Source organism: Mustela lutreola, chromosome 4 (genome assembly GCF_030435805.1).
Source record: "Mustela lutreola isolate mMusLut2 chromosome 4, mMusLut2.pri, whole genome shotgun sequence".
Classification (NCBI taxonomy): domain Eukaryota; kingdom Metazoa; phylum Chordata; class Mammalia; order Carnivora; family Mustelidae; genus Mustela; species Mustela lutreola.
The window spans coordinates 37,604,230-37,631,338 of NC_081293.1; the positions used below are offsets into that span (position 1 = coordinate 37,604,230).

The 27,109-nt window shown below is 39.6% G+C and overlaps 1 protein-coding gene and 1 long non-coding RNA gene across 12 annotated transcripts in view; one reads left to right on the forward strand and one right to left on the reverse strand.

Moving 5' to 3' along the window:
• Positions 1 to 27,109, forward strand: part of LOC131828692 (uncharacterized) — a 64,366-nt gene that overhangs the window by 23,514 nt on the left and 13,743 nt on the right. For 2 of the 4 annotated variants that reach the window (XR_009352542.1, XR_009352544.1), the window contains exon 3: positions 1,312 to 3,532. The exons of the other annotated variants lie outside the window; for them this stretch is intronic. This is a non-coding gene — a long non-coding RNA (uncharacterized LOC131828692). The remainder of the gene's footprint in view (positions 1 to 1,311; positions 3,533 to 27,109) is intronic. 4 annotated transcript variants of the gene reach the window in all.
• The window catches only part of ZNF239 (zinc finger protein 239), a 32,067-nt gene continuing 16,882 nt past the window's right edge, over positions 11,925 to 27,109 (reverse strand). For 6 of the 8 annotated variants that reach the window (XM_059169556.1, XM_059169557.1, XM_059169559.1 and 3 more), the window contains one exon: positions 25,004 to 26,842. In XM_059169556.1, coding sequence (XP_059025539.1) covers positions 25,351 to 26,589 — 1,239 coding nt within the window. In that variant the 5' untranslated portion in view covers positions 26,590 to 26,842 and the 3' untranslated portion in view covers positions 25,004 to 25,350. Of the gene's footprint in view, positions 12,330 to 25,003; positions 26,843 to 27,109 lie in introns of those variants that run through there. The other 2 variants (XR_009352539.1, XM_059169563.1) reach the window with 2 other exon arrangements.

Genomic DNA, 27,109 nt, shown 5'->3' on the forward strand with positions numbered 1-27,109 from the left:
GCCACCCAGGCGCCCAGTTCTGTCAATTTTTACTTCACATACTATGTGCTCTGTTATCTGGTATATATGCATTTATGCTATGCCTTCTTGGAGTTACCCCTTATATAATGTTCTTCTCTTTATTGGTATTTTTCTGCATTCTGAAGTCTACCTTATTTGATATTTATATAGCCACCCCTGCTTTTTTTTTTTTTTTTAAAGATTTTTTATTTATTATTTATTTGACACAGAGAGAGAAATCACAAGTAGGCGGAGAGTCAGGCAGAGAGAGAGAGAAGCAGGCTCCCGCTGAGCAAAGAGCCCGATGCGGGGCTCGATCCCAGGAAACTGAGATCATGACCTGAGCCGAAGGCAGTGGCTTAATCCACTGAGCCACCCAGGCGCCCCGCCACCCCTGCTTTTTTATATTACATTTAAAAATTAATGTTGGCATGATTTTTTTTTTTCTATTCTATTACTTTTATCCTGCCTATAGGATTGTATTTGAATTCAGTTTCTTCTAGACAGCATAGTTGGGTTATCTTTTTTTTTTTTTTTTTTTTTTTAAAGATGTTGTTTATTTATTTGTCAGGCAGAGATCACAAGTAGGCAGAGAGGGAGGCAGACAGAGAAGGGGAAGCAGGCTCCCCGCTGAGCAGAGAGCCCGATGCGGGGCTCAATCCCAGAAGCCAGGGATCATGACCTGAGTTGAGGGCAGAGGCTTTAACCCACTGAGTCACCCAGGTGCCCCTAGGTTATCTTTTAAAAATACACTTTGGCAGGGTACCTGGGTGGCTCAGTGGGTTAAGGCCTCTTCTCAGCAGGGAGCCTGCTTCCCCCTCTCTCTCTGCCTGCCTGTCTGCCTACTTGTGACCTCTGTCAAATAAATAAATAAAAATCTTTAGTAAAAAAAAAGATTTTTATAATAAAAATATATTATATTTTATATTAAAAAATAAAAATCCACTTTGGCAACCTCTGGCATTATCTAATAATTGGCATTATTAGACCACTTAGATTTAATGTAATTATTGATATGTTAGAATTTATGTCTGCAGTTTTGGTTTGCGTTTTATATTTGTTCCTTTTGTTTTTTGTTTCTTTATATTGCCTCCCTTTCTGTGGATTACCTGAACATTTTTTAGAATTCCATTTTGATGTATATATAGGGTTTTGAGTCTATTTGTAGAGGTATTTTAGTGGTTGCTCTGTATATTATATATATATGTAACTTACTAATTGTTCATTTTATTTGAGTGGAGAAAAGAAATTTTCCCTTTACATTTTTTTTCCCTCTACTGATTATAATGTTTTTATTTATTTATTTGTCAGAGAGAGCACAAGCAAGGGGAGCGGCAGGCAGAGGGAGAAGCAGGCTCCCTGTTGAGCAAGGAGTCTCATGCCTGGTTGGATCCCAGAACCTTGGGATCATGACCTGAGTGGAACACAGACGCTTTACCGACTGAGCCATCCAGGCGCCCCTGGAATATTGTGAAGACTGAGTCTTCTTTTTGTGAAAATCATAGGGCTATCTACCTTTTCAAGTCTTTTATTTTATTTTATTTATTTTCATTTTTATTTTTATTTTTTTTTTAAAGATTTTATTTATTTATTTGTCAGAGAGAGAGCGAGAGCGAGCACAGGCAGACAGAGTGGAAGTCAGAGTCAGGAGCAAGGAGCCCTATGTGGGACTCGATCCCAGGATGCTGGGATCATGACCTGAGCCGAAGGCAGCTGCTTAACCAACTGAGCCACCCAGGCATCCCCCTTTTCAAGTCTTTTAATGTTATGCACCAAAAAATGTCTTTTTTTCCCCCACAAATTTACTTCTTTTATGAACTCGAATTTTTAAAAAAACTTTATTTGAAAAAAAAAAAAAAAGACTATTTATTTGAGAGAGAGAAAACAGCAGGGGAGTTAGGGCAGAGGGAGAAACTGACTCCCTACTGAGCAGGAAGCCCTATGTGCTGCCACATCCCAGGACCCCAGATCATGACCTGAACTGAAGGCAGATGCTTAACTGACTGAACCACCCAGGTGTCCCTATTTTGTACCACTTTTGATGTTATTGTGAATGGATTATTTCTGCTATCGTAGGAAAATTTTTTTTCCCATTTTACAAAATATTTTTTTCTGCAAGGACAGTGATAAAAATGATGCATATAATCTCATTCCTGCAAACTACAAGAAGGTTGTGTATCTAACAGTTAAGCACATAAATCTCAGGGAGCAGGAGGTGAAGGAAGCTGTGTCCATTGTTTTTGTTGTGTGTATTTTCTGATTTTCCTAAAATTTTCGTGTTTCACTGTATAATCTTTGCAGGCTAGCATCATCAGAAGAATGATGATGAAACATCCTCACTATTGTCCTACCCTGGGAGAAGCCCTGCTGTTCGGATGCAGGTCCCTCTTAGGCTGGCGGGTCTCGGGTCTCCGCTTCCCCTGTTGTTGGGGCCCCGCGTCTCCCAGAGCCTCCGTGGTACACGCTCTCCGCCGGGGCTGCTGGGAAGTTGCCCGCGCGGCCCCGCTACGCACGTACGCTCGGCGGCGGGGCCTATAGCTCTGCTGCGTTGGGTGGATGGCCGGTGTCCGTATGCGTAACGCGGCTGTGAGGACCCCGTAGTGGGTGCCTCCCGACCTTGGGGTGGGAAAGGCGGTCCTCCCACAGGAAAAGCGGGTCTTGGCTCCGGAGGCCTGGGAGGGTTGCAGCCCCGGGCGGGTGCGCCCGGCCTGCGAAGGCGGTTCTGGTCCGCTCCCAGCAGCGCCCCCTGGAGGAGGCCCGGCTGTTCAGCTCGCTTCTCTGCGCTGAGAACCAAGGCATGTTTGAGCCCAGTAGTGTGGAGTGGTTAATGATAAAGCCGTTGGCATTTCGTTGAATTTTCACAACCATTTGTTGTAGCAGATAAGAACTAGTTTTGGAGAGATGATGATTCACCCGAGTTCACATAGCCCACAGATGAGGGGGTTGGGTTAAAGGCCAGATCTGTTTTCCAAATCTCTTGCTGCTGCTAAAAGGCCACTCTATCTGGAAAGTACCTTGGGTTCCTTCACAGCGGCAAAGTGGCAAGATGCCTGGGGTCAGAGTCCATAATCGAGACTGTGGGCCCCTCCCAGTTCTCCCAGTTTGTGTGTCCAGCAGTTCTGATTTGAGCCTATAGAAGGTCTAATCCTGGGAGCAACCTTCAGGAGAGTCAGACTGGGGGTCTTGTGTGAAGATTCCAGTTAAATGATTTTGTTCTGTAGGCCCCAGTTCCATTTCTTTAGGAACAAAGCAATTCTTGAAAGATAAAAGGGAAGGAATGGCACAAATCAGAAACCCACCTGAAGGAAAACACCCCTGCGACCTTCCTCAGACCTTTCACCAGAGTTTTGAACGTTAAGTGGAAGTAACCCCCCAAAGAAACAGACTCCAGATTTCCAAGGCCAGAAGCAATTTTTTATCTCCCCGCTCTAAATGAGCATGCTTTCAGATGTCACATCTGAAACTTCGACATCTCTGTGACAGTGGAAGATCAAGATCAGGTTTCAGCAAGACAGGCGTGCTGCCGTAAGTGGTGAGTGGGGCAAGATGCGCAGAAATGTCAGGCTTTTTGGGTGGTTGGCTTGAGGAAAGGATCACCAAGAAGGAAGTTTAATTCAACTCTCTACACAGCCTGTTTTTCTTTTGTTCTCTTATTTCCAAATCCTGAACTTGTACATGGTGTATATCCATGTATTTAGTATCTAGATTTTTATTCTTTATTTTGAACTTAGAATCACATCGTAGTAGCACAGGGTTTTCAAGAGTATCTATTTCTGCCTCATTTGAAAGAAAACATGTGGAATCTCAGAAGATAAATGAATGTTACAGATCACTCCTTTCTTACTGATTAAGACAGAAGAGTTTCTTGGCTTCTTGATTCCCAAGCTGTCTCCTTTGCATAGCAAAAACAAGTTTCTTATCAAAAAGTTTATGAAATTGCAACTAATTTGGACAGATTAAAAAAATACTAAAGCGCTGATTCTCTTTTTCAGAGTTTCTGTGAATTGTTCTTTCTTTCTTTCTTTTTTCTAAAAAGATTTTATTTATTTATTTATTTGACAGAGATCACAAGTAGGCAGAGAGGCAGGCAGAGAGAGAGGGGGAAGTAAGCTCCCTGCCTAGCAGAGCGCCTGATGCAGGGCTCGATCCCAGGATCCTGGGATCATGACCCGAGCCAAAGCCAGAAGCCTTAACCCACTGAGCCACTCAGGCACCCCTGTCTTGTGTTGTTTAAACTGCTTCTTCTGTGGAGCATTTTTGAAAGGTCAATCCAGGAGCCGCAAGGCAGGCCATATATATATTTTTTTTTTACTTCATTCTTACTTCCTTCTTCCCAGCTCTACCTTTATACTTCTCCGTACTTTTCCAAAACCAGCAGAAAATGAACAGATCCCAGGTGAATTGTTTATTTCTTATTCCCAGTTTATTTATAAGGCCTTGTATGAGTCTTTGAAGTTAGATTAGAATGGAAATGTAGAAATTACAAATCAACAACAGGGAGAATATACAGTAGCAGATCAAGAACAAGATGAAGTAATATATAGGTATGGACAGGTTTTGTGATCTTACAGAGTTATCAAAGATGAGCTGCAGATTTATTTCTGATCTTTCTGATAGTCATGGAAAAATACATACATGTTACATGATTCACATTTTCCACAAAGAGAAACCACATTGATTGTTAATGGGGCATGAAGACTTCCTAGCATTTAAGTCTAAAAAAAAATTCCTTTCTTGCACTCTATATGGATGATGAAGTGTGCAGCCTTTCAACAACTTCCCTAAAAGAAATCTAGCCTCTTTCATTCAGCAGTTCTTCAATAGGAACAGAAGTCTCTAGAGCTAAGGAGAACTCAGTGAATATATAGATTTTTAGAGAATCAAAATATTATGTCTGGTACTATATGTTGTCCAGTATAGTAACCACTAGCCACATGTAGATATTTCATTTAGAACAATTAAAATTTAGTTCTTAAGCCACATTTCAACATTTTAAGTGCTTAGTTGCCACATGTGAGTAGTGCCTACCAAATTGGCAGCAGTGCTCTAGACCATTTTCTGATGTTCCTGTATGATCCAGGGATAAAATGTAGAGTATCTGGAGGAAGCAATCAAGTGTATCTCCTTTAATGATATTTAAGTAAATGATCCCCCCCCCCCAACAGGCTGTATTTATTGGTGTCACAGATAGTTCAGTGTTCTATACTTTGGCTTCTTTTTTTTTTTTTTTAAAGATTTATTTTTTAAATTTATCTGACAAAAAAGAGAGAGCACGCACAAACGGGGAGCAGCAGGCAGGGGGAGAGGGAGAGGGAGAGGGAGAAACAGACTGCTTGTAGAGCAGAAAGCCCGATGTGGGGCTAGATCACAGAACCTCAGGATCAAGAGTCACACGCTCTTCTCCTTCTTCTTCTTTTCTTCTTTCTTCTTCTTCTTCCTCCTCCTCCTTCTTCGTCTTCTTCTTCTCTTTCCTTTTCTTTTTTTTTTTAAAGATTTTATCCATCCATTTGACAGAGACACAAGGAAGAGGGAACACAAGCAGAGGGAGTGGGAAAGGGAGAAACAGGCCTCCCACTAAGCAGGGAGCCTGATGCAGGGCTCCAACCCAGAACCCTGGGACCATGACCTGAGCTGAAGGCAGATGTCCAATGACATCTAGATGTCCAATGCCACCCAGGCACCTCTACTCTTTGGCTCTTATGTCCATAATTCTGTTTCACATGTAAGACCATTCTTGCTTTTTCCATTCCAGTTGTCTTAATCTCCTTTGGTAAAGGTCACAGTGATGTAATTATAAAATTTAAATATAAAATGATGGCTCTTACCAGTGCATACTGCCTAATGGACACTGTTGACTGTTCTCTCCTGAGAGTCTCTTGTTGGTTTCTCTGACATCACCCCAAATGGCTTGTGCCTTTGTCTAGATTTTCTATTTCGTCGTACTTTCTTTTTTTTTTTTCCTTTTTTTCTTTTTTTTAAAAGATTTTATTTATTTATTTGACAGAGATCACAAGTACACAGAGAAGCAGGCAGAGAGAGAGGAGGACGCAGGCTCCTGCGGAGCAGAGAGCCCGATGTGGGGCTCGATCCCAGGACTCTGGGATCATGACCTGAGCCGAAGGCAGAGGCTTTAACCCGCTGAGCCACCCAGGTGCCCCTCGTCGTACTTTCTTTTATCCTTTTGCCCTTAAACATTATCCTCCTCTCAGGAGCCTGTCCCAGTCTTTCTGCTTCTTGTTATTCTCATTTTCCCTCATGGGTTCCATCCTCTCTGTGCTTATAGCTGAGAAGCACCTGTGGGACTCCAGAGTTTGTCTTTCCAGTGTACCTAGCTGCTAGTCCCCTGTGTGTAACTTGTTCAGAAGCAACATTCATAATTAGGAAGTACTCGTGTTTCATTAATCTCTGTCAGATGTTAACACTGCTTAGCCAGTCATCCAAGTGATAAGAAGCAGGTCCTAAACCACTCTGTATCTCAGTTCTCCTATCCATCTTGTTAGTCATCCCATTCTTGTTTCATTTAAATTGTTAATATTTCTTAAATTTGTTTTTTCTGTCTTATCCTCATAGCCTACCATAGCTTCATTTTCTCTTTGTTCCCGTCTTTATGCTTCTCTTTTATGTCTCCAGCTTGTTTTCAGTAACTTGTCTAAAATGTTCATCAGTGGGATGCCTGGGTGGCTCAGTTGGTTAAGCAGCTGCCTTCGGCTCAGGTCATGATCCCAGCGTCCTGGGATTGAGTCCCACATTGGGCTCCTTGCTCCGCAGGAAGCCTGCTTCTTCCTCTGACTCTGACTTCCACTCTGTCTGCCTGTGCTCGCTCTCGCTTGCTCTCTCTCTGACAAATAAATAAATAAAATCTTAAAAAAAAAAAAAGTCCCAATGCCATCTTTAAAAAATAAAATAAAATAAAATGTTCATCAGTTAGTGTTTCTTCTACTTTCTGGACTGCCGGCCATTCACGGGGTAGAGTTCAAAGATCCTGTGACACAGCAGGCTCCTGCTGATACCAAGACTTCCTATTTTCCATCACTGAATACCTACCATGGTTGGTTTACTATTTACTAGTGAATTATTGAGTAACAGTGATATGTTTCTTCTGTGGAGTGCCTTTTTATATATTTGCTCACTTTCCTCTATTTTTTGTGACCTTGTAAAAATCCTTTATGTAATTTGGACAGTAATCCTTTTTCTCTTATTTATTACTTACCAATACTTTTTCTCTGAAAAAAAATTTAATAATAAAATTTAATAACTTTATTAATAAAATTTTAAATTTTATTTAAATTTAAATTTAGTAGTGACTCCTAAGCTCTTTAAATGTCAGAGCTGAAACCAAGGTTTTGTTTTGTTTTGATGCTGATTCTTTTTAGAATGTCTCTTTCAATGTGAAAACTCAAAGGCTTTCAACTCTGAAAGTATCTTATTTACATCATGATTAATTCTCTTCCGTTTATTCCTTTAATTTACTGGAATCCTTGTTATTTACATGTTAGCTCTTCGTATGTGAGCCAATACCATTGTCTTTGTATACTAATTATGTTGCTTGGACTTGCTTTCTCAGGATTCTGGTTCCTCTTATATCGGGTAGTTATTGCCCTTTACTCAATCTAGGTTGTGTGTTTCCTGAGTAATTTGATAGACAGGTTGTTAGGATCTCTTGAGCAGATGTTGCCCAGCAGATAAGAGAGGGTAAGTGAGTTTCTACTTTTGTGATGGCTGATAAGCTGGAAAACTGTTACTTTTCTATATTATCAGGAGAGAAGGCTCTACCTCCCATGTGCATTTGGCGGTCTGTCTTCCATTCTACATTCTAGGAAATTTGCAGAATTGGTCATTTATGTCCATCCATTCTATTTCAGGCTTTCTCTAAAAAGAGTTTTGTTTGTTCTTCACAATTTGGTAATCAAGTTTTTCAATTTTTGAGAATTATCTCTTGATCTCTGATGGTTCCTTATTATTAAAAATCAGTCCTTAAGCAGTTTTCTACTCTAATCTGTAAAAGCACCATGGGGAACTCAAAGCAGATTTTCTTTCATTTCTTGCTGTGATTTTATTTTAGCCATGTTCAGTTGTTTTGATTATCTTAGTTCTTACCATTATGTCCTTGGTTTTTAGAAATCATCCCTGCTTCTTCATTTTCTTTCTTTCTTTCTTTTTTTTAAAAAATATTTTATTTATTTATTTATTTGACAGACAGAGATCATAAGTAGGCAGAGAGGCAGGCAGAGAAATAGGAGGAAGCAGGCTCCCTGGGATCCCTGGGATCATGACCCGAGCTGAAAGCAGAGGCTTTAACCCACTGAGCCACCCAGGCGCCCCTGCTTCTTCATTTTCTATTCATTTTTTGTAAGTGAAGAACTATGCGTTTAATGTAAATTGCTAGTTTTGTTTTTACCTTTTGTATATTTTTTTCTCATTTTTCATGACCTGTTCTTCCAGACACCTATGTGGAGTTGTGTCTTTCCCTGTGAGTCATCTCATTCACTGCTGGTTTCAGTTACCACCAAAATGCCAGTTACTCTGCTATTCTCACTTTCCTCTTGGGCTTCCTCCCTTCTGAGCTCAGAACCACACATCCAACTGCCTCCTGGAGATTTCCGTCTGCCTGTTCCACAAATGCTTCAGACACAACATGCCCAAGACCTTTCTCACTCTTATTTCCCTCCAGCATCTTTGTCTCTGCTTCCCACTCTTTGCAAATGGCACCTGGCTCACCTCAGATGCTCATAAAGATACCCTGGGAGGCAATTTTCCTGTCTTTCCATCTATACTAAGAATCAAGGACCTGATCTTCGTTGAGCTTTTTCTGCTAGATCAAGTCTTTGTTCCACCTCTCCATTATTAGCCCCTGGGTTAGGTGATGGAAGGCAAAGACCAGGATGAGAACTGACCACCTAATCCAGGGTTAATAATAGAGAGGTGGAACAGAGACTTGATCCAACAGAAAAAGCCATATATGTAATTTAAATTTCTCTAATAGCTGTATTAAAAAAAGATAAACAAGTGGAATTAATTTTCATCTTGGGTTTCCCTCCTAAGTTCAGAACCATATATCCAGCTGCCTCGTGGAGCTGTCTGCCTGTTCCATAGATACGTCAGGTACAACATGCATAAGACACATCTAACTCCTAATTCTGCCCAACCTTTTTCTGCTCTATATTTTCATTATAACCAGTTGTAACACAGATTCTACTTCAGGTTGTACTGAATTAGTGTTTTTTCAACCTGTTTGAAAATATTCTCTCCTGTATTTATACATAGACTGTTTATAAGAACTAGTTCTCCAATCATTTGAAACTTACTGTTTTTAAAAATTTTTATTTAAAAAAATTTTTAATTTGAGTATAGTTGGCATGCAATGTTACATTAGTTTCGGTTGTACAACATAGTATTGGAGAAATTTATACATAATGCTATGCTCACCGCAAGTGTAGCTCTTCTTTGTCACCATATAGTGCTATCACTGACAGTATCATTGGCTATATTCCTTATGCTATGCTTTTTATTCCCGTGACGTATTCATTCCATAACTGCAAGTCAGTATTTCCCACTCCCCTTCACCCATTTTTGCCTACTCCCCACTTCCCTCCCCTCTGGCAACCATCAGCCATAAGGTTCTTCTCTTTATTTATAAGTCTAATTTTGCTTTTTGTCAAACTTCTTGTTGACATTCTAAATAAACAATAATAATTGAGTAGGGGTGCCTGGGTGGCTCAGTGGGTTAAAGCCTCTGCCTTTGGCTCAGGTCATGATCCCAGGATCCCGGGACTGAGCCTCGAATCAGGGCTAACTGCTCAGCAGGGAGCCTACTTCCTCCTCTCTCTCTGCCTACCTCTCTGCCTCCTTGTGATCTCTGTCTGTCAAATAAATAAAGTCTTTAAAAAAAAAAATTGACTAGTAACATTTTTTGACTTATCAAGAGCAAGGAAAACCACTGATTATTTGCCTTGTGTGTGTGTGTGTGTGTTTTTAATTTATTTATTTGACAGGCCGAGATCACAAGCAGGCAGAGAGGTGGACAGAGACAGAGAGGAAGGGAAGCAGGCTCCCCGATAAGCAGAGAGCCCCAGGCGGGGCTCAATCCCAGGACTCTGGGATCATGACCTGAGCCAAAGGAAGAGGCCTCAACCCACTGAGCCACCCAGGTGCCCTGCCTGTGTTTTAATTGACAATTAATGTTTGCTTCCAGTATTTTCAACTCTGTGAGCAACTCTCTTCATTAAGAGGCTAATAAGCATAAACAAGTTTATTTTCTCTGGATACATTTCTTTAGCTATTTAATAAAATATTTATTTTTTATGTAAAAATTCATCATCATATCATCATCATCATTATTATTAGGCTCTTCCATAAACCGTTTGACTCCTGGCAAATCACTTTCCTTCTCTGGGAATTACTTTTTTTAATCCATAAAATGAGGTGATAAACTAAATGAGACCGCTAAGCATGTGATTGATTAGGTGAGTGAATCTGTGGCTTATTACACTGATTTCTCAAAACAATGAAACCTGGGGTGCCTGGGTGGCTCAGTCATTAAAGGGCTGCCTTCATCTCAAGTCGTGATCTCAGGGTCCTGGGATCCAGCCCCACATCAGGCTCCCTGCTTAGTAGGAAGCCTGCTTTTCTCTCTCTCCCTCCCCCTGCTTGTGTTTCCTCTCTCACTGTGTCTCTCTCTGTCAAATAAATAAAACCTTAAAACAGAAACAAACAGCAAAAACGGGAAACCTGAGTAGAGAATGAATCTAAGCTCCTTGTCTTCCCTAAGCCTAAGTTTCCTCATTTATAAAGTGGATGTAGTGATACCTCACTGAATTGTCATGGTGGTTAAGTAATATTAGGCATATAAAACCCTAGCATAATGCTTTTCATGTGCTACATATTAGAAATTGATAGTTATGATCATTACTATGTATGTGATGTTTTAAATACTTTATCCCAGTGGTTCACAAACTTGAGCTTGATGCGTCCAAGTCCCCACTTGGAGATGAGGCTAAATAATTTGCATTTCTCTCAAGTACCAAGTGATCCTGATGCTGCTGGTCCAGAGACCACACTTTGAGAATTGCTGTATCATTTAACTTAATCCTTTCCAAAATTATAGATAATATTACTTCAACAGAGAGGCTAAGTAACTTATCACAGTTTCTCCAGCTGGTGAGTATTTTCATTTATGATTGAAAAATCTTTAAACATAACTTTTTAAGTGGCTGAATGAGGGGCATTTGGCTGGCTCAGTCAGTGGAGCATTTAACTCTTGATCTTAGGGTTGTGAGTTTGAACCCCGCATTGGGTGTATACATTACCTAAAAATAAAATCTTAAAAAAAAATAAATGGCACCTGGATGGCTCAGTTGGTAAAGCGTCTGCCTTCAGCTCAGGTCGTGATACCAGGGTCCTGGGATCGAGTCCAGCCATTGGGCTCCCTGCTCAGTGGGGAGTCTGCCTCTCCCTCTGCCCCTCCCTTTTTCTCATTCCCTCTCTTTTTCTCTCAAATAAATTAAAAAAATTAAAAAACAAATGGCTGAATGAGATTCTATTACTGATAGTTTTATTTTTAGATTTTTTAAAAAACTTATTTATTTGACAGCCAGAGATCACAAGTAGGCAGAGAGACATGCAGAGAGAGAGGGAGAAGCAGGCTCCCTGCCGAGCAGAGAGCCCGATGCAGGGCTCGATCCCGGGCCCCTGGGATCACGATGAGAGCCAAAGGCAGAGGCTTAACCCACTGAGCCACCCAGGCGCCCCAAGATATTTTTATTTTCTAAAAAATTTCTAAAACATGTTACTGCTTTTGAAATTAGGAAGTGATGATTGTCAAAGGAACATGCAGGTGGCCAGATAGAAGAGTATATTATAAAATATACTTATTAGACATGAGTGGAATCATATATATATATATATATATATATATATATATATATATATATACTACTGTGTGTAAGCATTTTTCACTTAGCATAATATTTGATATTTATCTATATTGTATGTTTCTTTCCTTCTTTCCATCCTTCCTTTAACTGAGTATTACTCTGTTGGGTGAATATACCATAGTATATTATCCACTGTGGTAGGTGGAGTTTTGGCCCCTGTGATTTTTACTTTTGCTGTTACATCCATGAATGTTACATTACTTGGTAAAAAGGACTTTGCAGATGTAATTAAGATGACTAATCAGTTGGCCTTAAAATAAGGAGGTTATGCTGAATTATCATGAGGGTCCAATATAAAAACATGAACTCTTAAAAGCAGAAGAGGGAGGCAGAGATACTCAAAGTATGAGAAAGACTTGACATACCATTGCTGGCTTGAGGATGGAGAGAGGCCACCTGCAAATCATGAAAAGGAAAAGAATTATGCAAAAACCCAGTTAGCTTGGAAGAGGGTCCTCATCTCACCACACGAGACCTGATGATCAGCCAGCAGCTTGAGTTCATCCTTGTGAGATCCAAAAAGGAGAAATCATATGAGCCATGTAGTATTTCTTTTTCTCTCCCTCTCTCTCCCTTCCTTCCTTTTTTCTTTCTTCCTGTCTTTTTTGATTCCACATACAAATACGAGTGAGATCATATGTTAAAATACAGATTGTGGTGCCTGACTGGCTCAGTTGATAGGGCATGTGACTCTTGATCTCAGGGTCATGAGTTCAAGCCTCATGTTGGGTATGGAGCCTACTTAATAATAAAAGAAAAAAATACAAGTGAGATCATGTCTTTCTTTCTCTGACTTATTTTACTTAGCAAAATGCTATCAAGGTCCATTTATGTTGCAAATGTCATGTTCCTCCTCTTTTTATGGCTTTATAATCCATTATGTGTGGAATCCCACACTAATCTGTGATTAAAAAAAAAAAAAACTTCAGTAAACTAGGAATAGAGTGGAGGTTTCTCAGCTTGGTAAAGACTACAAAAAGGCCTACAGCTAACATCATATTTAATGATAAGAAACTCAAAGCTTTTGCATTAAGATCTATTATAAAGCAAGGATGTCCCCTCTTACCACTCTTTTTCAAAATTGTACCAGAAACTCTTATTGTTGCAAGTAAGGCAAAAGGGGAAATAAAATGTATACAGATTAGGAATGAAGATATAAAGTCTTTGTTTGCAGGCAACATGCAGAAAATCTGGGAGAATTCACAGAAAACTCCAATGTATTCCATTATGTAGATTATAGTATCTATAGATATTACAGAGAAGAGGATATTATGAAAAACAGTATGCTAGTAAATTTCATAACTTAGAGGAGGGGGACGAATATTTTGAAAAATATGGTATACTAAATCCAACATAAAATTAAATAGAAAAGGCAGAACAGCTCTGTATCTGTTAAGTAAATTGAATCTGTACACATGGCATACTCACTGAGACCGTATTCTGGGCCATAAAACAAATCTAAATGTGATTAAAAGGATTAATCTGGCATAAGTAAGAATCATTGAATTTGAAGATAGATCAGTAGAGGTTTTCCATTCTAAATAACAGTCAATACAAACTATCTCCCAGGGTTTCCAGATTCTGGAATTAACAGGAAAATTGTTCAACGAAGCTATTATAAATATGTTCAAAGAACTAAAAGGAAAAACAGTGCTTAAAGATTAAAAGAAAAATATGATGACACTGGCTTATCAAATAGAGATCATCAATAAAAAGAAATTACTAAAAAAAATGGGAGATGTGGACTTGCAAAGTACAATGAATGAAGTGAAAAAAAAATCAGTAGAAGGATTTTTAACATCACATTTGAGCTGGCAGTGGAAAGAATCAGTGAATTTGAGAGTAGCTCAGTAGGGATTTTACAGTCTAGACACTTAGAAAGCACAGGGGGAAAGAGGAAAATTGAACAGAGCCTCAGAGACCCATGGTGTACCACCAGACATATCAACAAAACAATAATGAGAGTTGCAGAAGGGAAGGAGAGAAAGGCATACATAATATCCAAAAACTTCTCAAATTTGATGAAAACGTAATCTACATATTCATGAACCTCATGTGTGAGACACTGCTGGAGAGTAGCCAGTTTCTTTGAGGTATGGGGAGGGAGATTAAGAAAGAGGCACATAAGATTATCAAAGACATTAAAGGGACACGGTTCCCCATGACTACCCTCAGATTTCTTTAGAAGTCTGCCCATGAGCTTGTGTCAGATCCCAAGGATCTCCTACTGGGATCATGTCTGCCCTGAACATCCTGTGTACCAAACCCACATCTTTTCCCACTCTTCTTCCACTGTGGTTGGCTGTTTGTGTACATTCCTGAGCGTGGCCACAAGAGTGAGTCTAGTCAAACCATAAGGGACTCTTAATCTCAAGAAACAAAAAGAACTGGGGGGTGGTGGGAGGGATAGTGTGGCTGGATTATGGATACTGGGGAGGGTATGTGCTATGGTGAATGCTGTGAATTGTGTAAGACTAATGATTCACAGACCTGTACCCCTGAAGCAATACGTTATATGTTAATTAAAAAAAAAAAAAAAAAGAGTGATCTAGTAATCAGTAAATGGAGTGCTATCAGAAAATCAGACCAAGATCTGTGGGCATGGGAGAGTCCTCAAACTTGAGTTTGAGTACCATCTTCTGGAAAACAAAGGAGAGAGGTTTGAGCAATCTGGTTGGTGAATTACAAAAACCAGGAAGGACTTAAAAGTTTAAGAATTCTGCCACAAGAGGGAGCAAGAAGTGTGTAGCCAGAGTTTCTATACAAAGGCCCCAGACAGAACAGGACCAATGAGTAATATACCACATTTGAAGGCAACTAGTAATGATTTGAGGAGGTGTCTGCTACTTCAAATGTGAAAACAGCAATGCAAAACCACAAGGAAGATGAATAAAGAAAACGTGTCATCACTAAAATATAACAATTCTCTAATATTTGAGCTCAAAGGCATGGACTTTAGTGATCTAGCTAGCAAAGAATTCAAAATAGCTGTTTTGAAGAAACTCAAATCAGCTACAAGGAAGCTCAGTCCAGTGAAATGAGGAAAAACACATGAACAAAATGGAGTATTTACCAAAGAGATAGAAATCATAATAGTCAAACATAATCCCTAGAGCTGAAGAATTCAGTGAGTGAAATGGGGGGAAAAAAAGCAGTAGAGAGCAACTGCATCAGAGTAGAGCAAATGGAAAGCAGAAGAGGGAAACTAGAGGGCAGGAATTTTGAAACAACCGCGTTAGAGCAGAACAAAGGGGATAGAAAGAGTAAAGAAAGCCTACACTATGGTGGTAATCATATTGTAAGATAGAAATATGTCCTATCAAGATATTGTATACTTTAACTTACATGATAGTATATGTCAGTTATACCTCAAGAAGAAAAAGAGAAAGAGCTGAAAGGAAAAAAAAAAAAAAACTACTCTGTAAAACAAGAATTCTAAATCTAGTAAAATTACCATATTAAAAAATGATGGTAACAAAATAATGGCATTTCATTTGCACACCTATTAGAATGGTGCAAATCCAAAACACTGTCACCACCAAATGCTGGTGAAAGTGTGGAGCAACAGGAATGCTCACTGATTGCAGGTAGAAATGCAAAATGGTACAGGCAGTTTTGAACACATTTTGGCAGTTTCTTATAAAACTAAACATACTAGGAGCACCTGGGTGGCTCAGTTGATTAAACAACTGCCTTCAGCTAAAGTCATGATCTCCAGGGCCTGGGATGGAGTCCCTCGTCAGGCTCCCTGCTCAGTGAGTAGTCTGCTTCTCCCTCTCCTGTTGCCCCTCCCCCTGCTCGTGCTCTCTCTTATTCTCTCTCTCAAGTAAATAAATAAAATCTTAAAAAATATTTTTAAAACTAAAATTACTAATTTTAAAAATGGGGAACTCTTGCCATTTGCAACAACACAGATGGACTTTGAGGGCATTATACTAAGTGAAATGTGTTAGAGAAAGCAAATACTGGATGATCTCGCATCCATACAGAATCTAAACAACAACAAAACTACTAGAAAAAAGAGATCAGATTTGTAGTTTCCAGAGGCAGGGGTGGGAGGAAGGGGAATTGGAGAAAGGTGGTCAAAAGCCACAAACTTTAAGTTACAAGACAAATAGGTATTAAGGACATAATGTACAACATGCTGAGTATGGTTTCCATTGCTGAGTGATATATATGAAGAGAGTTATTGTTATGTTGTTGAGAGAATAAATCCTAAGAGTTCTCATTACCAAGAGAATTTAGTTATTTTTCTTCCCATTTCTCTTTATTGTATCTATATTAGATGGCAAATGTTAACTGAACTTATTGTGGTAATCATTTTCACAATATGTAAATCAAACCTTGATGCTGTAAATTGGAAACTCACTCAGTGATATATGTTAATAATATCTCAATGAAACTGGATTTGTGTGTGTGTACATGACTAAATATATTCTCACAATGCAATATAGCAGTCACAGTGGTATTTACTCAAAGGAGTTTGAAAGTTATGTCCACAAAAAGAGTATGGATGCACATGGATGTTTATAGCAGCTTTATCCATAACTGAAAACTTGGAAGCAATCACAATGTCTTTTGTTAGAATAAACAAACTGTGGTACATACAGACAATGGAATATTAGTGATAAGAAGAAATGGCATGGCCTTTTCATACTGTGAAAAGACACCTTAAGGGACCTTAAGTGTTTATTACACTAAGTGAAAGAAGCTAATCTGACAAGGCTAAATATTGCGTGGTTTCAACTACATAACATTCTAGAAAAGGCAAAATTATGGATACAGTAATAAGATCGGTGGTTGCCAGGGGCTGGAGAGGAGGGAGGGATAAATAGAGAGGATTTTTAGAGCAGTGAAACAATGTCGCATGGTACTATAATGGTGGATATATGTCCTTATACATTTGTCAAAATCCATAGAATTTAAAACACAAAGAATGAACCCTAATAAAAACTGTGGACTTTGGGTGATAATGATGTATCAAGTAGATTCAACTGTAGCAAATGCACTCTGCTACTACAGAATGTTGATAATGGGGGAGGCCATGCATATGCTGGGCCAAGGGGTATTTGGGAACTTTCTGTACTTTTGTTCAATTTTGCTGTGAACCTAAAACTTATCTAAAAAGTAAAAGTGTATTAAAGACAATAAAATCGGGGTGCCTGGGAGGCTCAGATGGTTGAGTATCTGCCTTTGGTTCGGCTTGTGATCCCAGTGTTTTGGGATCGAGTTCTGTCTCGGGCTCCCTGCTCAGTGGGCAACCTGCTTCTCCCTCTGCCTGCTGCTCTCTCTGCTGGTGCTCTCTCTCCCTGACAAATAAATAAAATCTTAAAAAAAAAAAAAAAAAAGACAATAAGGGCGCCTGGGTGGCTCAGTGGGTTAAGTCTCTGCCTTCGGCTCAGGTCATGATCCCAGGGTCCTGGGATGGAGCCCCGAATCGGGCTCTCTGCTCAGCAGGGAGCCTGCTTCCATTATCTCTCTCTGCCTGCCTCTCTGCCTACTTGTGATCTCTCTCTCTGTCAAATAAATAAATAAAAATTTTTTTAAAAAAGACAAAATCAAGGTAAAATTTCTAGATTAACAAAAACAGAATTTTTGTTGCTAGCAGATCTGCTCTACATAAGATACTAAAGAAAGTAAGATTGAAAGAAACTGGTAGCAGATGATAACTTGAATCCACCCCCCAAAATCAGCAACACTGGAAAAAATTCTCATTACCTAGGAACATATAAAACACAGTATAAATATTTTTTCCTATGTTTTTAAAGGTTTTATTCATTTGCTTGGAGAGAGAGAGAGAGAATGGGTGGGCAGGGAGAGGGAGAGAGTCTCCTGTGAGGCTCAATCTCACTACTCAAAGATCATGACCTGAGCCAAAATCAAGAGTCAACACTCAACCAACTGAGCCACCCAGGCGTCCCCCCCACCCCTGCCACCTCCCTTTTCCTATTTTAAAAATTGACTTAAAATACAGTTGTTTAACAGTAGCTGTTGAATTGCATTAAATATCACATGTCATCTGTATGAGTCTATAAAATAGGTCTTTCCTTGCTTTCCTTACTTCCTTAAAAGTTCTCAGGGTGCCAGGGTGGCTCTGTTGGTTAAGTGTCTGACTCTTTTTTTTTTTTTTTTTTTTTAAGATTTTATTTGACAGAGAGAGATCACAAGTAGGCAGAGAGGCAGGCAGAGAGAGAGAGAGGAGGAAGCAGGCTCCCTGCCGAGCAGAGAGCCTGATGCGGGACTCGATCGCAGGACCCTGAGATCAAGACCTGAGCTGAAGGCAGCGGCTTAACCCACTGAGCCACCCAGGCACCCAAGTGTCTGACTCTTGATCTCAGCTTGGGTCTTGATCTCCAAGTTCTGAGTTTAAGCTCTGTGTTGAGATATTAAAAACAAAACAAAACAAAAGTCCTAAAATGGTATCAAGCAGTAATCTGTATTGGTTAGTTTATAACATAAATATGTATAACAATAATAGCACAAAGAGGGAAGGAGTTCCTCTATTTTACTGTTTTTTTTTTTTTTAAGATTTTATTTATTTACTTGACAGAGATCACAAGTAGGCAGAGAGGCAGAGAGAGAGGAGGAAGCAGGCTCCCTGCTGAGCAGAGAGCCCGATGTGGGGCTCGATCCCAGAACCCTGGGATCATGACCTGAGCCGAAAGCAGAGGCTTTAACCCACTGAACCACCCAAGCGCCCCTATTTTACTGGTTTTAAATTAGTATAATCTGAAGTAGATTGTGATAAATTATGATGCATATTTTAATTCCTAGAACAACCATTTAAAAAACTGAAAAATCACAGGATTAAAATGGTACACTAGAAAGTTCTTAATTTTTAAAAGGGTACTAAACGAGGAACAGAGGGGTGCCTGGGTGTCTCAGTGGCTTAAGCCTCTACCTTTGGTTCGGATCATGATCTCAGGGTCCTGGGATCGAGGCCTGCATCTGGCTCTCTGCTCACTGGGGAGCCTGCTTTCCCTCTCTCTCTGCCTGCCTCTCTGCCTACTTGTGATCTCTCTTGCTGTCAAATAAAATAAAGTCTTTAAAAAAAAAAGAGCTGGAGGGGCTATATTAATCTTAGACAGAATAGACTTTAAGACAAAAATGTTACTAGAGACAAAGAGGGATATTTTATAATAATGAAAATTTCACTCTAGAAAATGATGTGTGTCAAATAAATACATAGATTTTTTTGTTTCAAAAGTTTATATAATGGGGTGCCTGGGTGGCTCAGTCAGTTAAGGTCAGGTCATAATCCCAGGGTCCTGGGATCGAGTCCTGAATTGGACTCCCTGTTCTCCCTCTCCCCCTGATGCCGCATCCCTTACTTATGCTCTTTCTGTCAAATAAATAAAATCTTAAAAAAAGTTTATATAAATGTTGTCAAACTGTGTCTATCTTTATGCAGTTTGCTTTTTTTTTTAAGATTTTATTTATTTATTTGACAGAAATCACAAATAGATGGAGAGGCAGGCAGAGAGAGAGGAAGGGAAGCAGGCTCCCCACTGAGCAGAGAGCCCGATGCGGGGCTCGATCCCAGGACCCCGAGATCATGACCCGAGCCGAAGGCAGCGGCCCAACCCACTGAGCCACCCAGGCGCCCCTATGCAGTTTGCTTTTTTATTTATTTATTTATTTATTTATTTTTTAAAGATTTTATTTATTAATTTGACAGAGAGAAATCACAAGTAGACGGAGAGGCAGCCAGAGAGAGAGAGAGAGAGAGAGAGAGGGAAGCAGGCTCTCTGCCAAGCAGAGAGCCCGATGCGGGACTCGATCCCAGGACTCTGAGATCATGACCTGAGCCGAAGGCAGCGGCTTAACCCACTGAGCCACCCAGGCGCCCCGCAGTTTGCTTTTTTAAAGTTAAATTTGTTTTATATGATTTATTCACATTGAAATATGCAGATATGGTTTATTTGTGATATTTTGATGTAAGCATAAATCAGAATGTTTTGTCCAGTTCAAGACTGATGAAAATTTATGTTGTTTCCAATGTTCCTCAATTTCAGAAATTGTTGCAATGAACATTCTTATACATGTCTCTGTTTGCATATGGTGGACAGTTTTTCCAGGGAGCACACTAGAATGGAATAACTAGCAGGCAGGATAATGTCAAAATGCTTTCTAAATGGGATGTCCAAATTTTATATTTTTATTTGCAGTATATGAGAGAATTCATGTTTCCATGCATTATGGCCAAAACTTGAAATTACTGGGCTTATGATTTTTGTAAACTGATGTTCATGAAACTCATTTTTGCTGGTTTAAAAAGATTTTATTTGTTTATTTTTTGGAGAGAGAGGGGGAGAGATCTTGCACTAGAAGGGGAAAGGGACAGAAGAAGCAGGCTTCCCACTGAGCAGGGAGCCTGATGCAGAGCTCCATCCCTGAACCCTGAGATTATGACCCGAACCAAAGGCAGACATTTAACCGACTGACCCACCTAGGTGCCCCATTTTTGCTGTTTTAATTGCATTTTTCTGAGTAGTATTAATGTGGCACATCTTTCATGTTAATAGGTCACTCTGCTTTTTTCTTCCATTAATTGCTTTCTCTTTAAGAATTATGAAAAAAAAAAGTCGCATAAGTCTTCATAGATGTTCTGGATAAAAATCTTTTGTTTGCTATATTCTTTGCAAATATGCTTTTCCAATCTGTTCCTAATACATTCAATTTCACTTATGGGTTATTTTGTCAATGAGAAAATTTTAGTTGTAAAGTATTAAAATTTATATTTTTTCTTAGTTTTTGCCTCTTAAATTTTTTTAAAATAAAAATTCTTTCCAACCCTCATTATAAACAAGTACATATTTCCCTCTAAAAGGATATTTTACATTTTCATATTTAGGTCCTAAATTCATGTAAAACTTATTTTTCTGTTTCACTTATGGTAGGAAATGCTAGTTTTCTTCCAAATGGAGAGTCAGTTGCCCCACCATCATTTGTTATATTACCTATGCTTTTTCTGGTTATTTTAATGCTTTCTTTGTTGTGTTCCAAATTACCATTTATTTGATGATCTGCTTTTAGGTTCTGTATTTTCTTCTGCTGGTTAATTTGTCTAGCCGTATACTAATAATAAACACTTTAGTAACTTTTATATAAATCTCAATGTAATATTTTAAATATAAATCTTAATACATTTTTAAAAAAGATTTTATTTGACAGAGATCACAAGTAGGCAGAGAAGCAGGCAGAGAGAGAGGGGGAAGCAGGCTCCCTGCCAAGCAGAGAACCCGACACGGGGTTTGATCCCATGACCCTGAGATCATGACCTGAGCCAAAGGTAGAGGCTTAACCCACTGAGCCACCCAGGCACCCCTAAATCTTAATAATTTTTAAACAAATTTATTTATCTTTTTAAGTAGTAGCCCAGTGTGGGGCTTGAACTTACAACCGTGAGATCAAGACCTGCGGCAAAATCAAGAGTCAGACGCTTAACCAACTGAGCCACCCATGTACCCTTCAATATAATGTAGCTATCTTTATTCTTGGTTTTCAAATTCAACTAACTACTCGTGTCCCTTTTCTCTTAATATATGAATTTTAGAATCAGCTTGTCAATTTTCATAAAAATCTCCTGCAGACATGGACTCTGGACAAGGTTCTAGGCCTATTCCTGTTCTGGGATGGTACTAGAAATGGACCTTCATTTTAACTAATTTTGCAATAAATGTTGGAAATAAATTGCTTTACACTTATTTGGTCCTGATATGATACATGTAGCCAAACTACAAAACAGTCAGGAGTGGGCTGGAAGGACAGGATGGTATAAAACCAAAAGAGTATGTCAAAGGGAGCTTCTGCAGTGGAAAGAATCCCTACTTTGTATGGGTGGTATAATTCATTGCTTCATTTTCTTCTGGAACCCTGGGGGTTTTAGGAAATTCTTCTTAAGGAATACTTTGTTGTTTCTTGATTTGTGTAACAGCCTTCGTAAGTTACCATGCACATAGCCAATAAAGAATCTTTACATTCTGTTAATTGGTGTATTTCTGTAAATCCTATGACCTTCCTGATAACATCTTTGCACTGAGACAAAAATGCAAATTAGAGATAGAAGTTATATTGAGGGAAAGTCCCTAGATCTTCGTGGCCCTGGTTATTTGAGGGAGGGAAAGGAAGTCAAAGTGAAGGAGAGTATTCCAAAAATTCCAAGATGGGTTGACAGGCTATCTTTGACATAGGATTGTGAACTTTTGCAACTGGAAAATGAGAAAATATTTATTTCAACAGCGGATTTCTTTTTCTTTTCTTTTTTTTCTACTTTCTGTCTCCTTCCATATAGTTTGGCTTAACTGAGAAACAGTTCTAGTTCAGAATGGCCAAGTTTTAAAATTTCTTGTTGATTCACTAAGATATACCTAAGAATGGCCTAGGAAGCAGTCATCTGGAAAAAGAAAAGAAAAGAAGCAGCAAACTCATCTGAGACTTTGGAAACCATATTTTTGTCTATGAGAACTTTGTATTGTATCCTGCTTTATGTGACATATTTGTTAAATTTTCATACCCTTTTCCATTTATTTGATTTCATGATATACTAAAAAAAAAAAAAAAAAAAGATTTATTTATTTTAGAGAAAGGAGAGAGGGGGAGAGAGAAAATTTCAAGCTGACTGGGGATTTGACCTCACAACCCTGGGATCATGACCTGGGCCAAAATCAAGAGTCAGACACCCCACCAACTGAATCACCCAGGTGACCCTAGGCAGAATTTATTAGACAGAACTACAAAAATTAAGATAAATTATTGCCCAAATAAAATAACCTTATGTATTTATCACATTATTAGGCTCTGAAATGATCTGAGAAATGAAACTTCCTCCCATGTAACTAGGGATCTTTGATCTTAAAGTGGGTTAGTGCTGCTGACCTAACCCTTTTTTTTTTTTAAGATTTTATTTATTTATCTGACAGACAGAAATCACAAGTAGGCAGAGAGGCAGGCAGAGAGAGAAGAGAAAGCAGGCTCCCTGCTGAGCAGAGAGCCTAATGCGGGGCTCGATCCCAGGACCCTGGGATCATGACCTGAGCCGAAGGCAGAGGCTTTAACCCACTGAGCCACCCAGGTGCCCCGACATAACCCTTTTAAACATTCAATGTACTTTTAACTGGATTCTACCAATCTGCCTCTGTTAGTTTGTTCTTTGAAAGCAGTCAAGAAGTTGCCTGTTTTGATAACAGTTTGTGGGGTTTACAGGTATCAAGATATAGCTTAAAGGCAGTTTGTGGTTATGTGTAAGAATTTGAAACAGAATGGTCAATATAAGTTTTCCAAGAGGTTAAATAAATAATCTCTATCTCTGTCCTGCTCTCAATCTCTGTCCCTCTTTCCGTCTTACTCTTCTCCCACTCTCCTGGGTCTGAAAGACTCTCCATCTTGATTCAGGGGTTCTCACTTTATCAAATTACTGCTCTTTATATTTTCTTTTCTTTTTAAAGATTTTTTTTTTTTTTAAAGATTTTATTTATTTATTTGACAGAGAGAAATCACAAGTAGATGGAGAGGCAGGCAGAGAGAGAGAGAGGGAAGCAGGCTCCCTGCTGAGCAGAGAGCCCGATGCGGGCCTCGATCCCAGGACCCTGAGATCATGACCCGAGCCGAAGGCAGCGGCCCAACCCACTGAGCCACCCAGGCGCCCTCTTTTTAAAGATTTTTAATTCATTTATTTGATCCATGAGGGTAGGAGGAATTGAGAGGCATTACCCTAGAGATGCTGAAACAGAGTAACATCATTTGTGATACTGCCTTAAGGTATCCAATCAACTGAAGGCTATTATGGAATGCTGAAGGGTGGATGCTCAGTCACCGCCCTAATCTTCCGTATAGAATGCTTGCCCAGGGATGGAGTCAAGTATTCTGGAATGCTCTCTTAAAGAAAGTCATATGTCTTAATCTCTCTCCTTTATGCCTTAATAGAAATTAGCTGTTCCCCCAAAGTTAATGTATGCTTCCCTGTTATATCTATGTCCAGTTAATGGCCTCAGGTTAAATTGGTCAAGATGTATCAGTTACAATCCCACCTTCCCAAGCCAATAAATAAGGCATCCATATTTTCTCTACCATTTTTTAAAATATATCGATACTTGTTATTGGTGAAAAACTGGAATATTGAACACTGGGTAGCCTCCTAAGAAATGCACGAGGAATCATTAACCATCAGTTAGAAAATGAGGGCTGCTATCACCTCCTCATTGTGTCATAAATTCCAATTTAGTTACGTACATAATCACTTTTCTACTCTCAACTATTGCTTGAGCTTCTAGTATTAACTTCTAGGGGATGAATGTCTAATGTAGTGAGGTGTCCCAGTTTCACACCCCAAGTGAATTATATGTGATACAGTGCATATTTTAAGCCTGATCATCCCAAACATATTCTCCAAAAGTTTTAAAATGTTTTTATATAGCTATTTTTATATAAAGTACTTTCAGCCAAATACAAAAATAATTTTATAAATAAGTTATATGTCTATAGTGAGGCCTGAAGAGGCTGGGAGTGCTGTGAAAACAAGCAGGATTTGGGGGTACATCAAATATTAAAACAAGAGATAAGGCCAAGAAGAAAAATAATAGAAACTGTCTCTCCTGACTTGTTTTATATAGTATAAAATGATGAAGAAAATAAAGGAAATGAGGTACTGAGGAATTAAATGCATTTAAATATATTTCAACTTCATTTGCTATGTTTGAACATGGTGTATGTACCCTACTTGGCTTTAGCTTGGCAGCAGGGGGTCATCTGAAGTGGTGAAATCTGGAAAAACTCCAATAGACCAGCGGCACCCAGGAAAAAGAACTACTTATGTTCCTGAGCAGCTGCCTCGAGGGGAGAAGGGTAGGGGATTCAACATCCTATAGTGTATGGGGTATACCACACAAATAGCTCTTCTCCACCTTCTTCTTGTGTAGCCACAGACTGTTGTATATTTTAAAATAAACACAACAAATTTCATGCCCTTATTATCTCCAACCACTCCTTCGACCTAAAATTAGCATGTGCAGTCATAGTTTAGTGAGGCTAATCAGGCCTAGAAGGAAATATGAAAAACACAAGTCACAAGATTTGAAGAGAAACCAGAGTTTCAATTTCTCAGATAATATGAACAAAGGAAAACATGTCCTACTTACACAAATAAAAAGTTCTTCCACTTAAAAATCTGGGTAGGACATGTGGTTCTGACAACGCTGGTTGAACTGCAAAGTACAGACATTTCATTCTACCCACATGAGGAACCGGAACAATAAGCTCATTGTATAGTATACAGAAAAGCTTGGTACTTAAATACTTTAACTGAATGATTTTCAGTGAGGGAACAGAAATGAGTAACTTTTACTATCTCTCTCCAGAGAATATAAAAGAATGATGTTAAAAATATTTAAGTCTTTACTCTATGAGCATACTGAAGATCTTATTTAATGGGATCTTTCCTATGAACCCGTTGGTGGATGTGGAGGTTGGAGCTCTGGCTGAAGCCTTTCCCACACTTGCTGCACTCATAGGGCTTCTCTCCAGTATGCACTCTCTGATGGATGAGGAGTTTTGAACTCTGGCTAAATCCCTTCCCACATTTGCCACAGTGATAGGGCTTCTCTCCAGTGTGGACTCTGAGATGGATGCGGAGATCAGAGCTCTGGCTGAAGCCCTTCCCACACTCATAGCACTGGAAAGGCTTCTCGCCTGTGTGTATGCAGCGGTGAATGTGAAGGTTTGAACTCTGACTGAAGCCCTTCCCGCACTCCCCACACTTGTAGGGCCTCTCTCCCGTGTGGACTCGCTGGTGGATGTGCAGGTTGGAGCGCTGACTGAAACTCATACCACACTCCCCACACTCATAGGGCTTCTCTCCAGTGTGCACTCGCTGGTGGATATGCAGTTTGGAGCTCTGACTAAAGCCCTTGCCACACTTGTCACATTTATAAGGTTTCTCGCCTGTATGGACTGCATGATGAATGAGCAGACTTGAACTTCTTGTGAAGCCTTTCCCACACTTGTCACACTTATAGGGTTTCTCATCGGTGTGGACTGCTCGATGGATGAGGAGACTGGAGCTCCTTGTGAAGCCCTTCCCACACAGCTCACATTTGTAGGGCTTTTCCTCTGTGTGGTGTCTTTGATGAAGCAGTAGTTCTGAGTGCTCACTGAAGTCCTTACCACACTGACTACACCTGTGTAATTTCTCTGCAGGGTGGATTTTCTCACATGGATGACCATCTGAGCTGTTGTTATGTCTCTTCTCAATGTTGTAATGGTTACAGGGTTTCTCCTCTGTATGAGCTCTCTGATGACTACGACTGACCACTCGTGATTTCCAACCACAAACATCTTTGCAGTTACAGTCAGAGAGATCCAAAGACTCTTTCAATTGGCCATTCTGGCAATTTGCCTCACCAGTGACCAATGGTGAGACCAGTTCTGTTATATCAGACATAAGTTTAATTTGAAGGTTCTCTGAACAATGATCCATGGGAGGACTTTCTCCCTGCAAGACTTTTCTCTCAGTGCTTTCTTCAGTTACAAATAGACTTTTGCTTTTCTGAAGATCCTGGGGCTCATTTTTACAGAACGTCACTGAGGAGTCCTGTGTGGTCATTTGGCTTGGGACTTTCAAAGACAAATATTCTTCATTCGCCATGTTTTTTTTAATCATTACTTTGAAGAGTTACCACACTGCTCTTATTTCTGGAAATATAGAAGATGCCCGTCCCTACTTCTGATAAGGGGAAAAAATCTAGTTCAGGATTCCTGCATACTTCTCCTGGAAGATTCGCAATATAATCCCAACTCTGTTATTGTACTGACCATATCTTTTAAAATTAGCCAGCAGAAAAGCCCCTATATAATAGATCCATCCCTAAGTCCTTTCTCTTGAAGACTCTCCATAGAATTTTCATTCAAGTCTCCTAGGGAACAAAGAGAATTCAGTGATAAGAACACACAAAGAGTAGATTTCAAGATTTTATTTTATTTTTTAAAGATTTTCTTTATTTGTCAGAGAGAGAGCGAGAGAGCGCGCGCGCAAGCGTGAGCACAAGCAGGGGGAGGGGCAGAGGCAGTGAGAGAAGCAGGATCCCCACTAAGCAGGGAGCCTGATGCCGGCTGAACTCAATCCCAGGACTCTCTCGGATCACGACCTGAACTGAAGGCAGGTGCTTAACTGACTTAACTGA